The 16294-nt window shown below is 51.8% G+C and overlaps 1 protein-coding gene across 1 annotated transcript in view; it reads right to left on the bottom strand.

Moving 5' to 3' along the window:
- LOC124648619 overlaps window positions 1–15977 on the bottom strand; it is a 16595-nt gene extending 618 nt beyond the window's left edge. The window contains exons 1-2 of the mRNA XM_047188346.1: window positions 15648–15977; window positions 3981–3991 (exon numbers count right to left, since the gene is read on the bottom strand). Of these exons, the coding sequence (XP_047044302.1) occupies window positions 3981–3991; window positions 15648–15977 (341 nt within the window). The remainder of the gene's footprint in view (window positions 1–3980; window positions 3992–15647) is intronic.
- Window positions 15978–16294: the final 317 nt, after the last annotated feature.

Below are 16294 nucleotides of genomic sequence, written 5' to 3'. Positions count from 1 at the left end.
GAACATTGGCAATGGTCAGCGATTAGTACCGTAGTTACCATAACTAGCGTAACAAAGTAAAATCCTCATTAACGAGGGTGCATCGAGAGCTAATCGTAGAGGGTGAACCCGGGCCAATTCATTCAGCTCTCCAAAACTTAAAAGCTGAAATTTCCCGGCAATATTTCTACAAGGAACAACATTGCTCTCGCCACTAGGTCGCCCAGAATTTTTCTTTAAATGCGTTCTTTTTTAAGAAATGCGGTAGTGGAGCCCCCTTCAGCGATTTTGTTTAGATGGAAGGGTTTTCTCTGGACTTATGTAGGATGTAATCAATAATTCAATATGACTTAAAATATTTTTTTGATCAAAGGAATAAGAATACCAAAATTCCTATGAATATATAGGACTTCTCAAGTACTGGTGCTGGCATTGGGCTGCTCTTGCGTGATGACAAGGGAGAGGTCATCTTTGCTGCATGCCAGAAGCTACAGCAGTGTTAAGATGCCACCGAAACAGAGATTAAGGCCATAGAAGAAGGATTGAGGTTGGCACTGCACTGGTCGACGCTGAACATCACGGTGGAATCAGATTGTGCTGAGGCTGTTGAGCTCATTAAAGAAAGCACCCCAAACACTTCAGCCTATGCCTTTAGTATCAATGTTATTCGAGAGTTTCTTAGGGAAAGAGAAATAAAAATAGCTAAGATTAGTCGGGATGTTAATGTGGCTAGTCATGAGCTAGCAAAACTGGGTAGGGTACACGGAAGAACTGAGGTGTGGTTCAGTAGCCATCCTCCGGAAATTGCTGAGGCACTTTCCAATGATTGTAACCCTATGTTTGCTTAATATAATCTCTTTTCCCCCGTAAAAAAAAGGACTTCTAGCAAGAGAGTAAACTTTCTGAAAATATTGACACGCAACGAGCTATTTTCCTTGCTCAAGTATAACCCCTTCCCCCTAAACTCAAACTCATCAAGGGCTAAGATCGTTCCGTACCACTTTATAAGCTTAATTATGAAGGGTATTGTCGTTGCCTATTCGACGGTACCTCGGAGGAGGGATCCTCACGAGGGGGAGAAGAAGTAGGGGCCATAGGGCGGAGTGCACTCGGGACGGTGGTACGCGATTTACCCAGCTTCGGAACACCTGCACGAGGACAGGGCCTACTGCTGCTTGTCTGGAATTATCTGGGCGCTTTCGCGTTGTTACAATGAGTTGTGGTTGTGCCTCTAGGGCTCCCGGGATCCGGCTTATAAAGGCGCACGGATCTAGGGTTTACACGGAGAGTCCTAGCCGGAATACAAGTCGCCTAACTACGGTACAATATCTTGCCGTGTACGTCAAGGATCCGCCTTCCTCTAAGAACGTGCTCGGATCCGGATACTTCATGGGCCTTCACGGATCCGGCCTCCTTCGTAGGTCGGTTGGGATCCGGCTTCCTCGTTCTCGGGCTGGACTTCATCCTTCGGGATCTACAAGAACCGGGCCGCCCGATGGGCCACATGCCACATCACCATCTCGTGGGCCACCCGGGCTTGCCGGATCTAGGCCATGCCGTTGATATACCCATAAAGTATACCCACAACAGTAGCCCCCGAAGTTCTCCGAGATTCATCATTCCTCCGACTTCATTCAGCTCGGATCCGAAGAGAATCTTGAAGAGCTTCAAAACTTTACTTGTTTCCGGTATCATATATTCGGAAATCTTCTTTTCCTCTGAGTTGGTAAGGTAACGGAGATTCCACTTTTTCCGCGCGCAACTTCCTTTTTTCCCGCGCTAAATTTTTGGAGATGCGAATCTTTAGCCGGAAATTTTGGGAGCGCACAGTTAAGTTACCTCCACGTCATTTTACCCTTTTTGACCTAAGACACGTGTCAATCATCTGACGGCGTGACCGTTCCGTTCCCACCGTTAGATTTGAATCACGAATCTCCGCGCGAGGTCTATAAATACCCCCACGCGCGGTAACTTTCCCATTCTTTAACCGCATCTTCCACCTCTTCTTCTTCCTCGCGCAGCGCCGCCCACCGGATCTGAACTCCGGCGAACTTCCGCACGGAGAGCTTCATCCACCGCAGTTCCACGGTCCCTCTTGACCTGAGATCTGCACGTTTGATCGGGAAATCTCTTCCGCCGCCGATTCGTGGTCTTCGGAAGCTCAGCGCTGCAAGTCCGTCGACCTCATACTCGCCGGAGTCTCGACGGACCACCGCGCCATCAACAGTAAGTACACCGGTCTTGTAGAAGAAGAAGTAGATTAGTGTAGATTCCGGATACTCAAATTAGTTTGCATGGGTGCAGCCGGAAGCATGCCGCATGATTCACCACATTGTACTGGTAGTTCTCCGAGTAGCCCGGAACCCAGCACTGTAGAACCAATCTGTCCGGATCCCATTTCATATCTGCCACCATACGTTTCCGACATTAGGCTTGCTCAACCATTCTCCGCCTCTTCCAGTACCATATTAGGCCGGATTCCAACTGCACAAGAGCTCCAAGAAGAACTCCAAGGCCAAGATAGAATGGCAGCCAAGGTCCAGGAGTCGGAGAATAAGAAGGCGTCCAAGGCCCGAATCCGCGAAGGCGTGAGAGGCCAATGGTGGCCCTGTGAGACCACTGACGCGGAGCTCAGAGAGCTCCAGAATGAGGGCATGATCTCCGACGTTCCCAAACCCGAACCGGACGAACGAGTCATGACCAAGGCATGGGTTGAGCGCGGTCTGTCGCTCCCCTGTTCGGAGTTCTTCCTCTCCATCCTTGACACGTACGGGCTTCAACCCCACAACATCTGCCCAAACTCATACCTTCTCCTCTCCAACTTCGCAACTCTCTGCGAAGGGCATCTTGGGATCCGACCAAGCGTCACGTTATGGCAGTTTTTCTTCCGAGTGAAGAAAGAGACGAAAGACAAAGCTATGCTGAATTGCGGGAGTATGACATTTATGCTCCGCTCGGGCCGCATGTATCCGCCTCATGATTCCCACGAGTCCGTCCGGTACTGGATGCCGGATGGTTCTACGTGAAGAACGCATCAGTTCCGAACGTCCACGACGGACTTCCTTCCTTCAACAACAAGCCTCAAGAAGAACTGGCTAGCTGGAGCTTCATCCCCTCGCTCGCCCAGACTCCGATACTGGAGAAGGCAGCCCGGAGGATTTCCTGGTTGGTTCACGATGGACTAACCGGAGCTCAGCTGACACTTAGCTGGTTCTCCCGGAGAATCCAGCCTCTGCGCTACAACGCACGCCTGATGTGCGCGTATACTGGGGCGGATGATGCTCTCCGGGTAACGCGTCACGATCTTCCAGCTGACTCTCTCAAGAGGAGATTCAAGATGTTGGTGAAGATAGGCCGGGGACAACCAATCCCGGAACTGATCAAGGATATCAACACACACGACCAGTGTCCTCCGGTAAGCATATGCCCCTTCACCGTTTCTCAACTTCACATATCTTCAGTGTGTTTTAACTTGTTTTGCTAACCTTCCTCGCAGCTCGATACTTTGGCGGAGGAGAACCTGCGCAACATACTCCGAGTCCCTGTCAGCGGCGAATCGGCGGAGGAGGATCCGGAGGACCCTGAGGAGGAAGAAGAGCGAGCGCCCCGAAAGGCTGCCCCTCGACCTTCGAAGCGTCCCCGCGCCAAAGCTTCCGGCTCCGAAGCCGGAGCTAGCGGCGAGGCTTCCGCCAAGAAACCCAAGGTGACCAAGCCGCCTCCGCTCAACTCCAAGAAGGCGGAGCGCGAGCGCCTCAAGCTGCTATCGACAGCAGGAAAACACTCGCGTCCCAACATCCCGGGCGCGACGTAAGTTTCCGAGTATTGTTCATTTATATTTTGGTAAGCTGTATTACTTATACTTTCCCTTCGCTTGCTTGCAGGAATCCGAACCCAACCACCGCGCGGACGAACGTTCAGGAGCACATAACAAAGTATATGCACAAGAAGTCCCCTGCCGTTGGTCCCTCGACGCCAACTCCGCCAGGCGCTCCCCAAGCTACCCCACAGCCATCTCCTCCTCCCGCGGATCAATCTCCTGCTCCTGATGCTCCTACTCCACCGAAAATAATTCCGGTTAGCAGCGACAGAGCGGGCGGAGAAAGTTCCGGCGGCAAGGGCCCCGTGCATGACGAAACTGAAGGACAAGGCCGCGAGGAAGCAGAAGTCAATTCCTCCGGCAAAGCTGAAGCTACATCAGGTGATATGGTCGTTTTCCCCAAGAACTTTGGAGATCCGGATGACCTTACTTCCACCCCTAAAGCCTATGCCACGAAGTTTTTCAACAAACTATCAGAGGCGGAAAAATGGGAGCTGGAGCAAGATCTGCTCAACGCTATGCTGAACAATGCCTGGGGTAAACCAGACGTCGAGACGTCGGAGATCCAGGATTTCAAAAAAGACGTTGGCCAGTTCTTCGACAAGCTCGTTTGCAAGCAAAAGGTAACTCCCCAGTAGCCCCCAAGTATTTAGGCGGAAACTAGTGTAGTTAGCGTCTGAATACTTAAAGAAAACTTAAACTGAAGGGAGATTTAAATGTCGTGGTAGCCCCCAAGCATTATGGCGGAAAGATTTCCAGCAACAATGCTTTAGAAAGACTTATCCATAAGATACTTGTGGAACTTACTCCGGCACTGACTGGATTTTCAGGAACAAAAAGCGCTGCATTACGAGCTGCACAAGAACATTGCGCTTCAGCGTCGTGTTACCATCAGCCAGGCGGAGAAGATCCAACGTTTCCAAACGGAGAATGCGGACTTGAAGAAGCAACTGTCCGAAGCCCAAGGTTGGTTTCCGGCTTTCTGGTGCCTGTAGGTTATGTTCCGCATTTTCAAACTTGATGTTTTACATATCTTTGAGTAGGTGCATCCTCTTCCGTCGCTGCAGCCTCCTCCGAGCTAGAAACCCTGCGCGCTTCCCAGAAGGATCTTGAAGCGAAACTCGCAGAGGCGGAGAAAAAACTTGCTGAGAAGAACTCGGAGCTCATCCAAAAGGAGGGTGAGTTTCAGTTAAAAAGAAAAACTGATAGCGACACCATCAAGAAGCAGCAAAGGGAGCTTGCTGGTCTCCGAAAGTATATGGACACAGCGGAGGCGTCGTGGGACTGGCTGATCTCCGGTGTCCTGGGTAAGATTCCGGTATATAGCTACGTATGTGCCCAACATTAACCTGTTGTACTTATTTGGTATCGCTTTCCCTAGATCCTCTTGGATATGACGAGGAGCGTCGGAGCCAATTCCCCCGGGACGATCTGATTCAGCTAGCTGGCGATGACTGCAAGGATCTCATATCCGCTGCCCGGAAAGTTTGCCACAACCTGAATATCAAGAAAAGCCGAAGCTGTGATGTTCGCGATCTTATCACCAGGATGGACATGCTGCCGGAGTTGGTGGTGGATCTACAAGCGTCTTCAGCTCGAGGCGTAGCTGCTATGTCCCTGGCCATGTGCTTGGGGCACAACCCGGATCTGGATGTCGACAAGGTGACTACTAGCGCGCCGGCAGACGCGGACGTTGGCGCGCTACTGGATGCAGTTAGCGGCTACGACACTCGCATCGCCCGGAGAATTTGCCACAACGAATTTTACGACAAGGTGGTGCTTCCAGCCGACGAGCCCCTTGAAGCTGAGCTTCTCAAGGAGCGCGAGGCGGAGGCCAAACCTGCCCAATCCGGAAGCCAGTATACCTGGACAAGCTCCAAGGACCAAGGTGGCGCTGCATCTCCGGCTACAGATGAGGAAGAAGATGATGACGATGTCTCCTCTCCGGCTAAGGGTGAAGAGACAGATGCTCCTGCAACTGATGTTGACGCGGAAGCTTCTCCAGCGAAGGAGAAGTGAGGAACTTATTCCTGCGGGAAGATGGAAAAAACAATGCATCATTTTGGCCCCGAGAGGGTTTGTAATATAACTTAAATTCTTAAGTAGCTAGGAACGAAACACTTATGCATGGGCGGAAAACTTATCCTGCTATCCGTTAATTTTATTTGCACGTTTCGTTTTTTGAAAGCAAGTGCTGATTTTATCGGCTTGCCCATTTGACCTTCCACGAGCCGGAAGACCTGTAGCCGGAAACGCTCGCCAGCGGCGACGAAGCCCAATGGCAATCCATCAATAATCGCGGAAACAAGCCCCCAGCCCAAGTGCCGGAAGTCGTTACCAGGAATCCATGAGTTTGCAACAGAAGATATTTCCACCAGAAAACTTAAGCTTACGTTCTAAAGGACGATTTTGAAAATCACAACTTTCATACACGCCTAGGCGGAAATATCCAGCTCTGCGGTTTTAGTCGGAAAACATACACGATCTAAAATGAACAAGTAAAGAAGGTAAAAGACTCAAAGAGTGAACCAAAAGCTTTATTTCATTGATCATGTATGACTGTTACAAAGTATGTAATTCTATGCTAAGTGTGGAAAGGACGTAGCTGTGCAATGTTCCAAGGACGTTCTGTTTCATCGTAGATGTCATCCGGATCCTCCCTCTTGCGTTTCCGGTGCCAATTAGCAGGTCTATCCTTTAGCTCTCGAAAATCGACAAGGTAGTACGATCCGTTGTGGAGCACTTTGCTAACGACGAAGGGTCATTCCCATTGGGATTGCAACTTATGATCTTTCACCTGGCGAAGGCGGAGGACCAAGTCTCCGGCCATGAACGAGCGATTCCGAACTCGACGACTATGGTAGCGTCGGCTGGTAAATGGTGGAACGTTGGTCTGCTAAGTTCCGAGCTTCTTCGATCAGGTCCACAGATAGCTGTCTGGCCTCGTCAGCAGTTTCTTCATTGTAGGCGGAGACTCGTGGTGAATCATGGATGATGTCGGAGGGGAGCACAGCTTCGGATCCGTATACCAGGAAGAACGGAGTGAATCCTGTTGACCTGTTGGGGGTCGTTCGTAAACTCCACAGGACGGAGTCTAACTCCTCAGCCCAAGCTCCGGCTGCGCGGCGCAGCGGTTCTTCAAGGCGTGGTTTTATTCCGGATAAGAGGAGTCCGTTGGCTCTTTCGACCTGACCATTGGACTGTGGATGGGCCACGGATGCCAGGTCTAGCCGGATCCCAATGTCATGGCAATAATCCTTCAATTCTCCTTGGGCGAAGTTCATGCCATTATCTGTGATTATGTTGTGCGGGATGCCGAATCTCGTCACGAGGCTGCAGACAAATTTGAGTGCCGTAGCACCATCGGCTTTTCTCACTGGCTTTGCCTCGATCCATTTACTGAACTTGTCAATAGCGACCAGGAGGTACTCAAAACCGCCAGGAGATGATTTCTTTAATTTGCCAACCATATCAAGCCCCCAGACCGCGAACGGCCAGGTGATAGGGATGGTCTTCAGCTCTTGGGCTGGGGCGTTTGGTTGAGTAGCGTAGTACTGACAACCTCGACAGGTTTTTACCAACTTATCAGCATCTTCTTTAGCTGTGAGCTAGTAAAATCCAAGCCGGAAAGCTTTGGCAACGAGGGACCTGGGAGCGGCGTGATGCCCGTAATCCCTTGCGTGGATCTCTCTGAGGATTTCAATGCCATCTTGATTGGAGACGCATTTGATAAATACTCCAGTTGCGCTTCGTTTGTAGAGTTGTCCGTCAACTATTGTATAGGATCTTGCTCGTCTGATGATCTGTCGCGCGAGGACCTCGTCCTCTGGCAACTTCTGATCAATGAGGTAGTCCAGGAAAGGCTGCGTCCATGCCGGAATGATGACCATCACTTCCTTTGCCGGAGATACTGCCACCTCTGGGTTTTCCGGGTTAGCGCCATTAACCGAGGGTATCCGTAGGTGCTCCAGGAAAATACCAGGCGGAATTTGTTTTCTGCCGGATCCGAGCTTGGATAGCATATCTGCCGCTGTGTTATCGTCTCGTCTGACGTACTTGACTTCGTATCCGAGGAAACATTTGGCGATCTCGTCAACTTCGTCTCTGTAAGCCGCCATGATGGAATTTCTGGCGTTCCAGGTTCCAGCTACTTGTTGTGCCACCAGGTCGGAATCTCCGCAACAGATTATGTGCTTGATCCCAATTTCCTTAGCGATGCGCAGACCGTGCAGTAGAGCCTCGTATTCCGCCATATTGTTTGTAGCTTCGAAGTGAATCTGCAAAACGTATTGCACTTCTTCTCCGGTAGGGGACTTTAGGGTGACTCCGGCTCCCGAGCCTTGATGCTGCTTGGATCCGTCGAAGTGCATGATCCATGTTTCTGGTTCCGGCTCCAGATTTGCATCCGGAGCCTCTGTCCAATCTGCGACGAAATCTGCCAAGACTTGGGATTTGACCGCAGTCTTGGCTTTGTAAGCGATGTCGAAAGAGGATAACTCGATGCCCCATTTTGCTGTGCGTCCTGTTGCGTCAGCGTTGTTGAGAATCGTCGACAGTGGAGCTTTGCTCACAACCATGCATCGGGTGCTCCTGGAAGTAGTGTCTCAGCTTCCGGCTGCCTAGGAACACGCCGTAGGCTAGCTTCTGAAAGTGAGGATATCTTTGCTTGGATTCCGTCAGTACCTCGCTAATGTAATAGACAGGCCTTTGGAATCCATACTCGTGACCTTCTTCCTGTCGCTCCACCACGATGACGAGACTGATGACTCTGTTGGTAGCTGCCAAGTATAGGAGCATGGGCTCTGACTCTACTGGAGCCGCCAAGATAGGTGGGGAGGTGAGTATTTCCTTCAACCCCTGAAGTGCTGCGTCTGCTGCGTCGTCCCAGACAAATTTGTCTGTTTTCTTCAGCAACTTGTACAAAGGTAACGCCTTCTCGCCAAGACGGCTAACAAACCTACTGATTGCTGCGACACAACCAGTTAGTCGTTGCACATCTTTGAGACAAGTTGGTCTTTTGATATACAGGATTGCCTTGATTTTTTCCGGGTTAACCTCAATGCCTCTGTGAGAGACTATGAAGCCAAGGAGTTTTCCGGCTGGAACGCCAAAGACGCACTTCAGCGGATTCAACATCATCTTGTACCGGCGGAGATTCTCGAAGGTTTCTGTAAGGTCGCTGATCAAGTCGGATCCTTTCCGGGTCATGACCGCGATGTCGTCGACGTAAGCGTGCACGTTCCGGCCAATTTGGTCCTTCAGGCACCGCTGCATCGTACGTTGGTAGGTGGCACCTGCATTTTTCAAACCAAAGGGCATGGTGACATAGCAGTAAGTGCCAAAGGGTGTGATGAACGAGGTCGCCTTTTGGTCGGACTTCTTCATCCGGATCTGATGATACCCGGAATATGCGTCAAGAAAACACAGAAGTTCCGCCCCTGCCGTCGAATCAATGACTTGGTCAATGCGCGGCAAAGGGAACGGATCCTTCGGACAATGCACATTTTTAGTATTTCAGTGTTCTTTTTGGGTACAAGGACGGGATTTGCGACCCAATCAGTATGGATAACTTCTACTACAAAACCCGCCTCTAGTAACTTAGCTAGTTCCATTCCTATGGCGCGGCGCTTCTTATCTCCAAAGCATCGCATAGCTTGCTTCACCGGTTTAGCCCCCGGATTTATGTTGAGGTAGTGCTCGGCGAGTTCCCTGGGTACTCCGGACATGTCAGAAGGTTGCCATGCAAAGATATCCATGTTAGCGCGGAGGAACTGGACGAGCGCGTCTTCCTATTTGGGGTCCATGTTGGCTCCGACTGAAACCTGCTTGGAGCCGTCTCCTACGATGAGGTCGTGCTTCTTGGTTTCTATCGCGGCCTTGAAGGAGGTCTTATGTTCGGAGATCTGCTTCTTGGTGGTCTGCATCTCAGTCTGATCCACCGCGGCTCTGTAGCCTTGCAGCTCCTCTCCAGATATCACAGACTCTGCGAAGGCGGCTTCGCCTAACTCGCATTCATGAGCCTTCTTGTAGTCTCCGGATACGGTAATCATACCTTTTGGACCCGGAATCTTGAGCTTGTTGTAGATGTAGCACGCTCTTGCGTGAAACTTGTGGTAGGTGATCCTGCCGAAGATGACGTGGTAGGAGCTCTTGAAGGGCACGACCTCAAACGTGATCATCTCTTGGCGGAAGTTATTTGCATCGCCGAAGGCCACGGGAAGTCTAATGCTGCCCAAGGAATTTGCCTTTTTACCCGGAACCACACCGTGGAATTCGGTGGTGCTGTGCTTGAGCTGTTCCTTGGTAAGGTTCATCCGCTCCAAAGTTTCCAGGTACATGATGTTCAGGCTGGCTCCGCCGTCCATGAGGCACTTGGAGAAATCATACCCGTCGATGCGGGGACTTACAACCAAGGCATAGCACTCTTTCGGAATGACAGTAGGATGATCCTTCCTATCAAACGTACATGGAGTTTCCGACCACCTGACATACTGCGGCACAGCGGGAACTGTGGCGTTCAGGATCCGGAGAGCTGATTTGCTTGCACGGACTGTTGGAGTTCCAAGGAAGGTGTGGTACGCGCCCGCACTCTTTTTATCGAAGGGGTTGGGTTTAGCTGCGGATCCGGCTTTGGGATCCGGCGAAGCGTCATCCTCCTCCATTGCCTCGGAACTGTCTTCCTCTTTGTCCTTGTTCTTGCCCTTGCCTCCTTTACCGCGTGGGCGGTGCTTCCGGGCTCGCTTGTATCCTGCTTTCGGGTCAGATTTGAGATCGTTGACCCACTTGCAGTTGCGGTTGGTGTGAGTGGACTTCCCTGTAGCCGGATCCAGATGGGCCAGGCAAGGCATGTCTCTGTACTCTTCATAAGTTTGGGGGGCGCGGGTTCCGGCAGCGGTGACCTCGTCACCACGCTGCTGGCCCCTGCCAGCTCCGCCTCCGTGGCCGCGGCCTCTTCCGCCTCCTTGACCTCCGCGTTGGAAGGCCATGGCGATCAAGTCGGATCCGCCACTCCTTTGGTCATCAGGGGGATTTTTCCGCTTGGTGCCGCTGCTGCTACCGTTATCACGGTTCTTCTTTTGCTGGTGCAGGTTGCTGTAGCCGCTAGATCTCCGCCTGCGTCGTCATCGGCGGCAGTATGGTCGCTGGCGATGGTGATCATGTCATCCAACGTCAGTTTGTTTGCATTGACCAAGCAGGTTAGCTTGTGCCGCAGCAGTCCTCCTCGCTGTAAGCCACCAATGAAGGCGTGCATTGCTGTGCGGTTATCGACATTCTCGCACTCGTTCCTGGTTTGCAACCATCGGGTGAGGAAACTCCTTGATGTTTCACCCTTCTTCTGGATACATGCCTGTAGGTCGCTTTTCGTGGCGGGTCTCTTGTAGGTGCCCCTGAAGTGTTTCTCGAAGGCGTTCTTCAGGTCAAACCAGCAAAAGATGGAGTTCTTCTCGAGGTCACTGAGCCAGATCCGAGCTGTACCTACAAGGTACAGCTGAAGCATGCGGCAAACAATATTAGGGGTTCCTCCGGCAAAGGTTACTGCATTATAGTAATCCTCAATCCAGGTATCCGGCCTTTCCGTGCCATCATAATTCTTCAGGTTTCCGGGTAGCTTGAGGTTCATCCTTGGCTTTGGTTCCTCTTGAATCATCCTGCCAAAGCACTTTGGGCCAATGTAATCAGATCTGTACTCATTGAGGCGTTCTCGGGCATCGCGGGGGCCGCCGCCCGGGGTTTTTGAGCGGGAACGAGATCTCCGGCCACCGCCTCCGCCTCCGCCTCCGCCACTTGGTGGTGGTGAAGGAGACCTGCGAGGGGGCCTGTGAATTTTTTTGCTTCCGCCTTCAGATTCCCGGCGGTCTTCCCGTGGTTCGCTCCGGCTCCGGTGGCTACCTTCACCTTGGTTATAGTCTCCTCCGTCGTTCCGGCTTCGACGGGGTTCCGGCTCACGCTCAGCATTCCGGCCCCTCCTGGGCTCAGGCTCGCGATCATTGTTCCGGCTCCTTCTGGGCTCGGGTTCACGATCGTTGTTCTGGCTCCGACGTGGTTCCGGCGTACGCTCCCTGGTTCTCGGCGGTGGCATGTCGCGGATGTTGATTCCACCGGCCCCATGGGGCCTGGTGTTTCCGGCTGGACTACGGCGGCGAGGGGGCGGGGGACGCGGGTACCCGTTTGGCGGAGGTGACGAGTTCCGGTACTTGTTCCTACCAGCGTACATTGCATCCTTTCCCTTCTTTGGATCTGACGGAGGCGTCTTTGATGGTATGGGGATCGGATTTGGGTGCTCCCAGGTTTTTCTTCTGCGCTCCGAAGATCCGGTGTGCGATTCATCATCGGGATGGCGATTGGCGTGGGCGTCCTTCTACGCGGTAGAGACACAGTGATCCGGATTGGATTCCAACCTGCGCGAAGTATCTGCCTTACTCTGCTGCTTCATTGCTGAGGCAACGAGCGTACGAACGTAGTCGATGTCAATCTCCTCGTCCTTTTTTTTCAAGATCTCCGCAGCCTTTTTCATGTTGTCCTTTGGGGTTGCAAGTGGCTGTTGCTCAGTGGGGGTTGCGAAAGTGATCTTGCGAGGGGGGATAGCCTCCCGCCTGATTTGATCGACCTCCTGCTGAAGCTCGGTGACCTTGTCTCTCCAGTGCTGTTGGAGCTCCTTGACTTTTACGAGTTGTTGGTCAACCTCAAGTTCTCGCTGTTGGAAACCTTCCACGAATTGCGCGGCTTCTTTTCTTTCATCCAGCATTGCTGCTGCGGTTCGAGCGATTTTCTGGGCTGTTGCCAACATCTCCTGCCTCTTGGCCTCTAGAGCCTCCGGGTCTGCAGCTTCCTCAGGAGTTATTGGTTTGTTGAGGATCGCCGAGTGTGCTATTGCGTCCATGCCTGCCTGCTCAACCAGTTCTTCTGGGGACAGGATTTCCTGACGCGGTCGTTCCCGCGATAGCGGAGTACCTGCATAGGATGGCTGTGGGTCGGAAGTGGTGTGCTCATCGCCGATTCCTGCTGATCCAGCGCTGCTAAGGTTGCGAGAACCTGTTTAGGCTGGGCGGAATCTACCTTGATTTGCTCACCACCTCCGAGTTCCTTCAACTTGCGATCGTACTCTTCAGTGTCCATGGAGGAGGTGTCGTCGGAGGTTGGGCTGAGGTTGCCCAGGATCGATTCTTCACCCGGAGCGTCGCTTTCTCCGACAGCCTCCTGCTGATCCGGAGCGTCGCGTTTTCCGGTGCCTCAACCTGCACGGGGCCAGCTCCGACTTCTTGAGGGGCGGCTCCGGCGGTATGGGCTATGAAGTGCACGAAGTGACACCTTTGCTTCTCTAACACCTGGGAGACCCAGGCGGATCTGCATTGGTCTTCCACCGTTATTTCCTGCTCAGGGGCGGATTGGGTGGGCTTTGATTTTTCCAGATCTAAGGCGGAATCTTCCTTAGGAAGTTCCTGCGACTCAGATCGGATCTTCGCGACTGCGTCTCGCTCAGCGGCGGTCGCGTCAGCGTTACTTACCAGTGCGTTCCCGTCGGAATCGACGGTCTCGCCGATGAAGATGTGTATCCCGCCGATCGGGATGATGGAGAGCTTGACGGGGTTTGTCCTAGCCGGAATCCAGCACTCATCCTCAGGGACGATCGGGAAATTTCCGGCGTACTTGACGCGCCCCATGGCGATGGTGTCGCCGATGCTTCCGAAGGTAGAACCCTCGCGATTCCGGCCTCCAGATGCCGCTGGCCCCACTGTGGGCGCCAACTGTCGTTGCCTATTCGACGGTACCTCGGAGGAGGGATCCTCACGAGGGGGAGAAGAAGTAGGGGCCATAGGGCGGAGTGCACTCGGGACGGTGGTACGCGATTTACCCAGCTTCGGAACACCTGCACGAGGACAGGGCCTACTGCTGCTTGTCTGGAATTATCTGGGCGCTTTCGCGTTGTTACAATGAGTTGTGGTTGTGCCTCTAGGCCTCCCGGGATCCGGCTTATAAAGGCGCACGGATCTAGGGTTTACACGGAGAGTCCTAGCCGGAATACAAGTCGCCTAACTACGGTACAATATCTTGCCGTGTACGTCAAGGATCCGCCTTCCTCTAAGAACGTGCTGGATCCGGATACTTCATGGCCTTCACGGATCCGGCCTCCTTCGTAGGTCGGTTGGGATCCGGCTTCCTGTTCCTGGGCTGGACTTCATCCTTCAGGATCTACAGCAACTGGGCCGCCCGATGGGCCACATGCCACATCACCATCTGTGGGCCACCCGGGCTTGCCGGATCTAGGCCATGCCGTTGATATACCCATAAAGTATACCCACAACAGGTATGATCTAAGCTTTTGATGAGTTTGAGTTTGGGGGGAGAGAGTTGTACCGGAGCAAACAACTTCCACAAATTTTTTGTGATTTAGTTTCCTTGCCAAGTGGCGGATCCAAGTGTGCACTTTGGGTTGCACATGATAGCTGGGTAAAAGAAAAATCCTTTGTAAAGTAGCAAATTTTCACCATTTGTGCTGCCCCTAAAACATTTTTTTGGCAGTTAGGGCACTATCGTGCACTCCGATCATGAGTTCTCTAGCTCCGCCTATGTTGCAACATTGAGCAATTCACTAGTCACGACATCTCAATCCCGCGTTTTTGTCGGTTTTTTGCATTTTTATAAGAGATAAACACAATAAATGGTTTTCCCGCTGATGTGGTATGGGTTTTGCCCCGACTTGCCACCATATGACTCTCCATGTCAGCTTCGTTTTCCTTTCCGAGGGCTCCTTTGATTCATAGAATTTGTAAAGGAATTGTGTAGGATTTAGATTCTATGAGAATTTTTTCTATACAAGTTGTTTGATTCATAGGAACACACCCAAAAATCGCGGGTTCCACGGGGTAAATCCATTTAAAAAGGACAAATTTTAGCAAAGGGAGCTGCTACAGTTTTTTTTGGGGGGGGGGGGGACTTGCTTTAGGAAAAAAACGTATTAGTAGCTTATATGCCATGGGTATCCTATAGGAATCTTGTAGTGTAAATTCTATAGGAAAAAAATATTAGGTCATACCTCAGAGAAAAATTCTTTTGCTACAATGAAACACACTTCGGACTCCTTTGATTCATAGGATAGGAATAGGATTAGTATGTCATATCTAGTTCAATCCTATAGGAAAATGAGTTCTCTTTGATTCTGCCAAAGGAATTTTTTCATGAGGTATGATGTTCTTTTCCTATAGGATTTGCACTACAAGATTTCTATAGGATTATTTTCTATAGGATATGTTCCTATGAATCAAACAGGAAAAAATCCTATAGGATATAAATCCTACACAATTCCTATGAATCAAATTATGAGAAAAACATGATTAGTACTTATCTCTTCCCAAAATATGTAAGATTGCTTTTTGTATGTTTTTCCCCATTTTGGAGAACACACGTTGCGCATGTTTCATTAGAAAAACACACGTGAGGCGCGCGCGTTAAAACTTAAAAGTCATTAGTCCACAACCTCACAACAGTGACACGGCGGCCCAAACCCCAAACCCCTCTCTCTTCTTCCACGGAATTGCCGGCGTTGGTAGGTCAATCACGCAGCCTCAGCCCCACCTCCATCTCCATCTCCATCCCCATCATCATCTCGTTAAACTAACTACGAAAGCACATGTTAATTAATTAACCGACCGTGCGAAAGAAATAGCACCAGCAATGACGCGCCATTATCGAAGCCAAGCTAGCTCGCTGAGGAAATTCAGACAGGAAATTAGCGGCTAAATTTAATCCAGTTCCCGATAAAGGACTGTCACGCTAGCTCAAGATCATGCATGGCCATGGCGATCGATCGATGCCTATATATGTGAGTGTGAGTGTGGCGTACGCAGCGTACCTTTGCTAAGAAGCTGCTCCCCGAAGAGACGGACGCGAGCTCTTTCTTGGCCTGCAGCGACCGGAGAAGCAGCAGCAGCAGCTTCCTCCTGCTCTTCCCCTTGTTCTTGCCGTCCGCCTCCGAATTCGCGCCGCCGCGTCTCTTCCGGAGCCACGGCCACGAGAACCAGGACAGGCTGAGCTTGAGCTTGAGCCTGAGCCTGAGCTTGCACCGCCGACGCCGACGCCGCTCTGGCTGCGCCGGTACCCTGGAGCCCCAGAAGCAGAACGGCAGGCACGACGAGCAGCCTGCGGTACTCCGACCATCGTGGCTGCCACTGCCGGCGACCATGGCGACTGCGGCAGAACAGCTCTCGTCGATCGGCACCTATATATTGACGATCGATTCGATCGGCAGCGCTAGGCCTGCGGCCGGCGCCGCGGCAGCATGCGGCCCCACCGCCCAAGGCCGGGAACGAGAAGCAGTCTGAGACTCTGAGCTCGATTCTTGGAGGCGGCGGGCCGGTCTGATCAAGAGAAAGCTTTTATACGATGCAGTTAGCCGTAGGGATTTTCCAAAGAGGAAGACGCGGCCTTCGCTCTAAGCGCGCACCACGATTGCAGCTCACGGAAACGGCCCTGGCACGTAGAGCTAGCTCGCTCGCTAGC

This window comes from Lolium rigidum, chromosome 4, assembly GCF_022539505.1.
Source record: "Lolium rigidum isolate FL_2022 chromosome 4, APGP_CSIRO_Lrig_0.1, whole genome shotgun sequence".
Classification (NCBI taxonomy): Eukaryota; Viridiplantae; Streptophyta; class Magnoliopsida; order Poales; family Poaceae; genus Lolium; species Lolium rigidum.
Note: the sequence above shows the minus strand (reverse complement) of the source record. Positions and strands in the feature narration are given on the sequence as shown.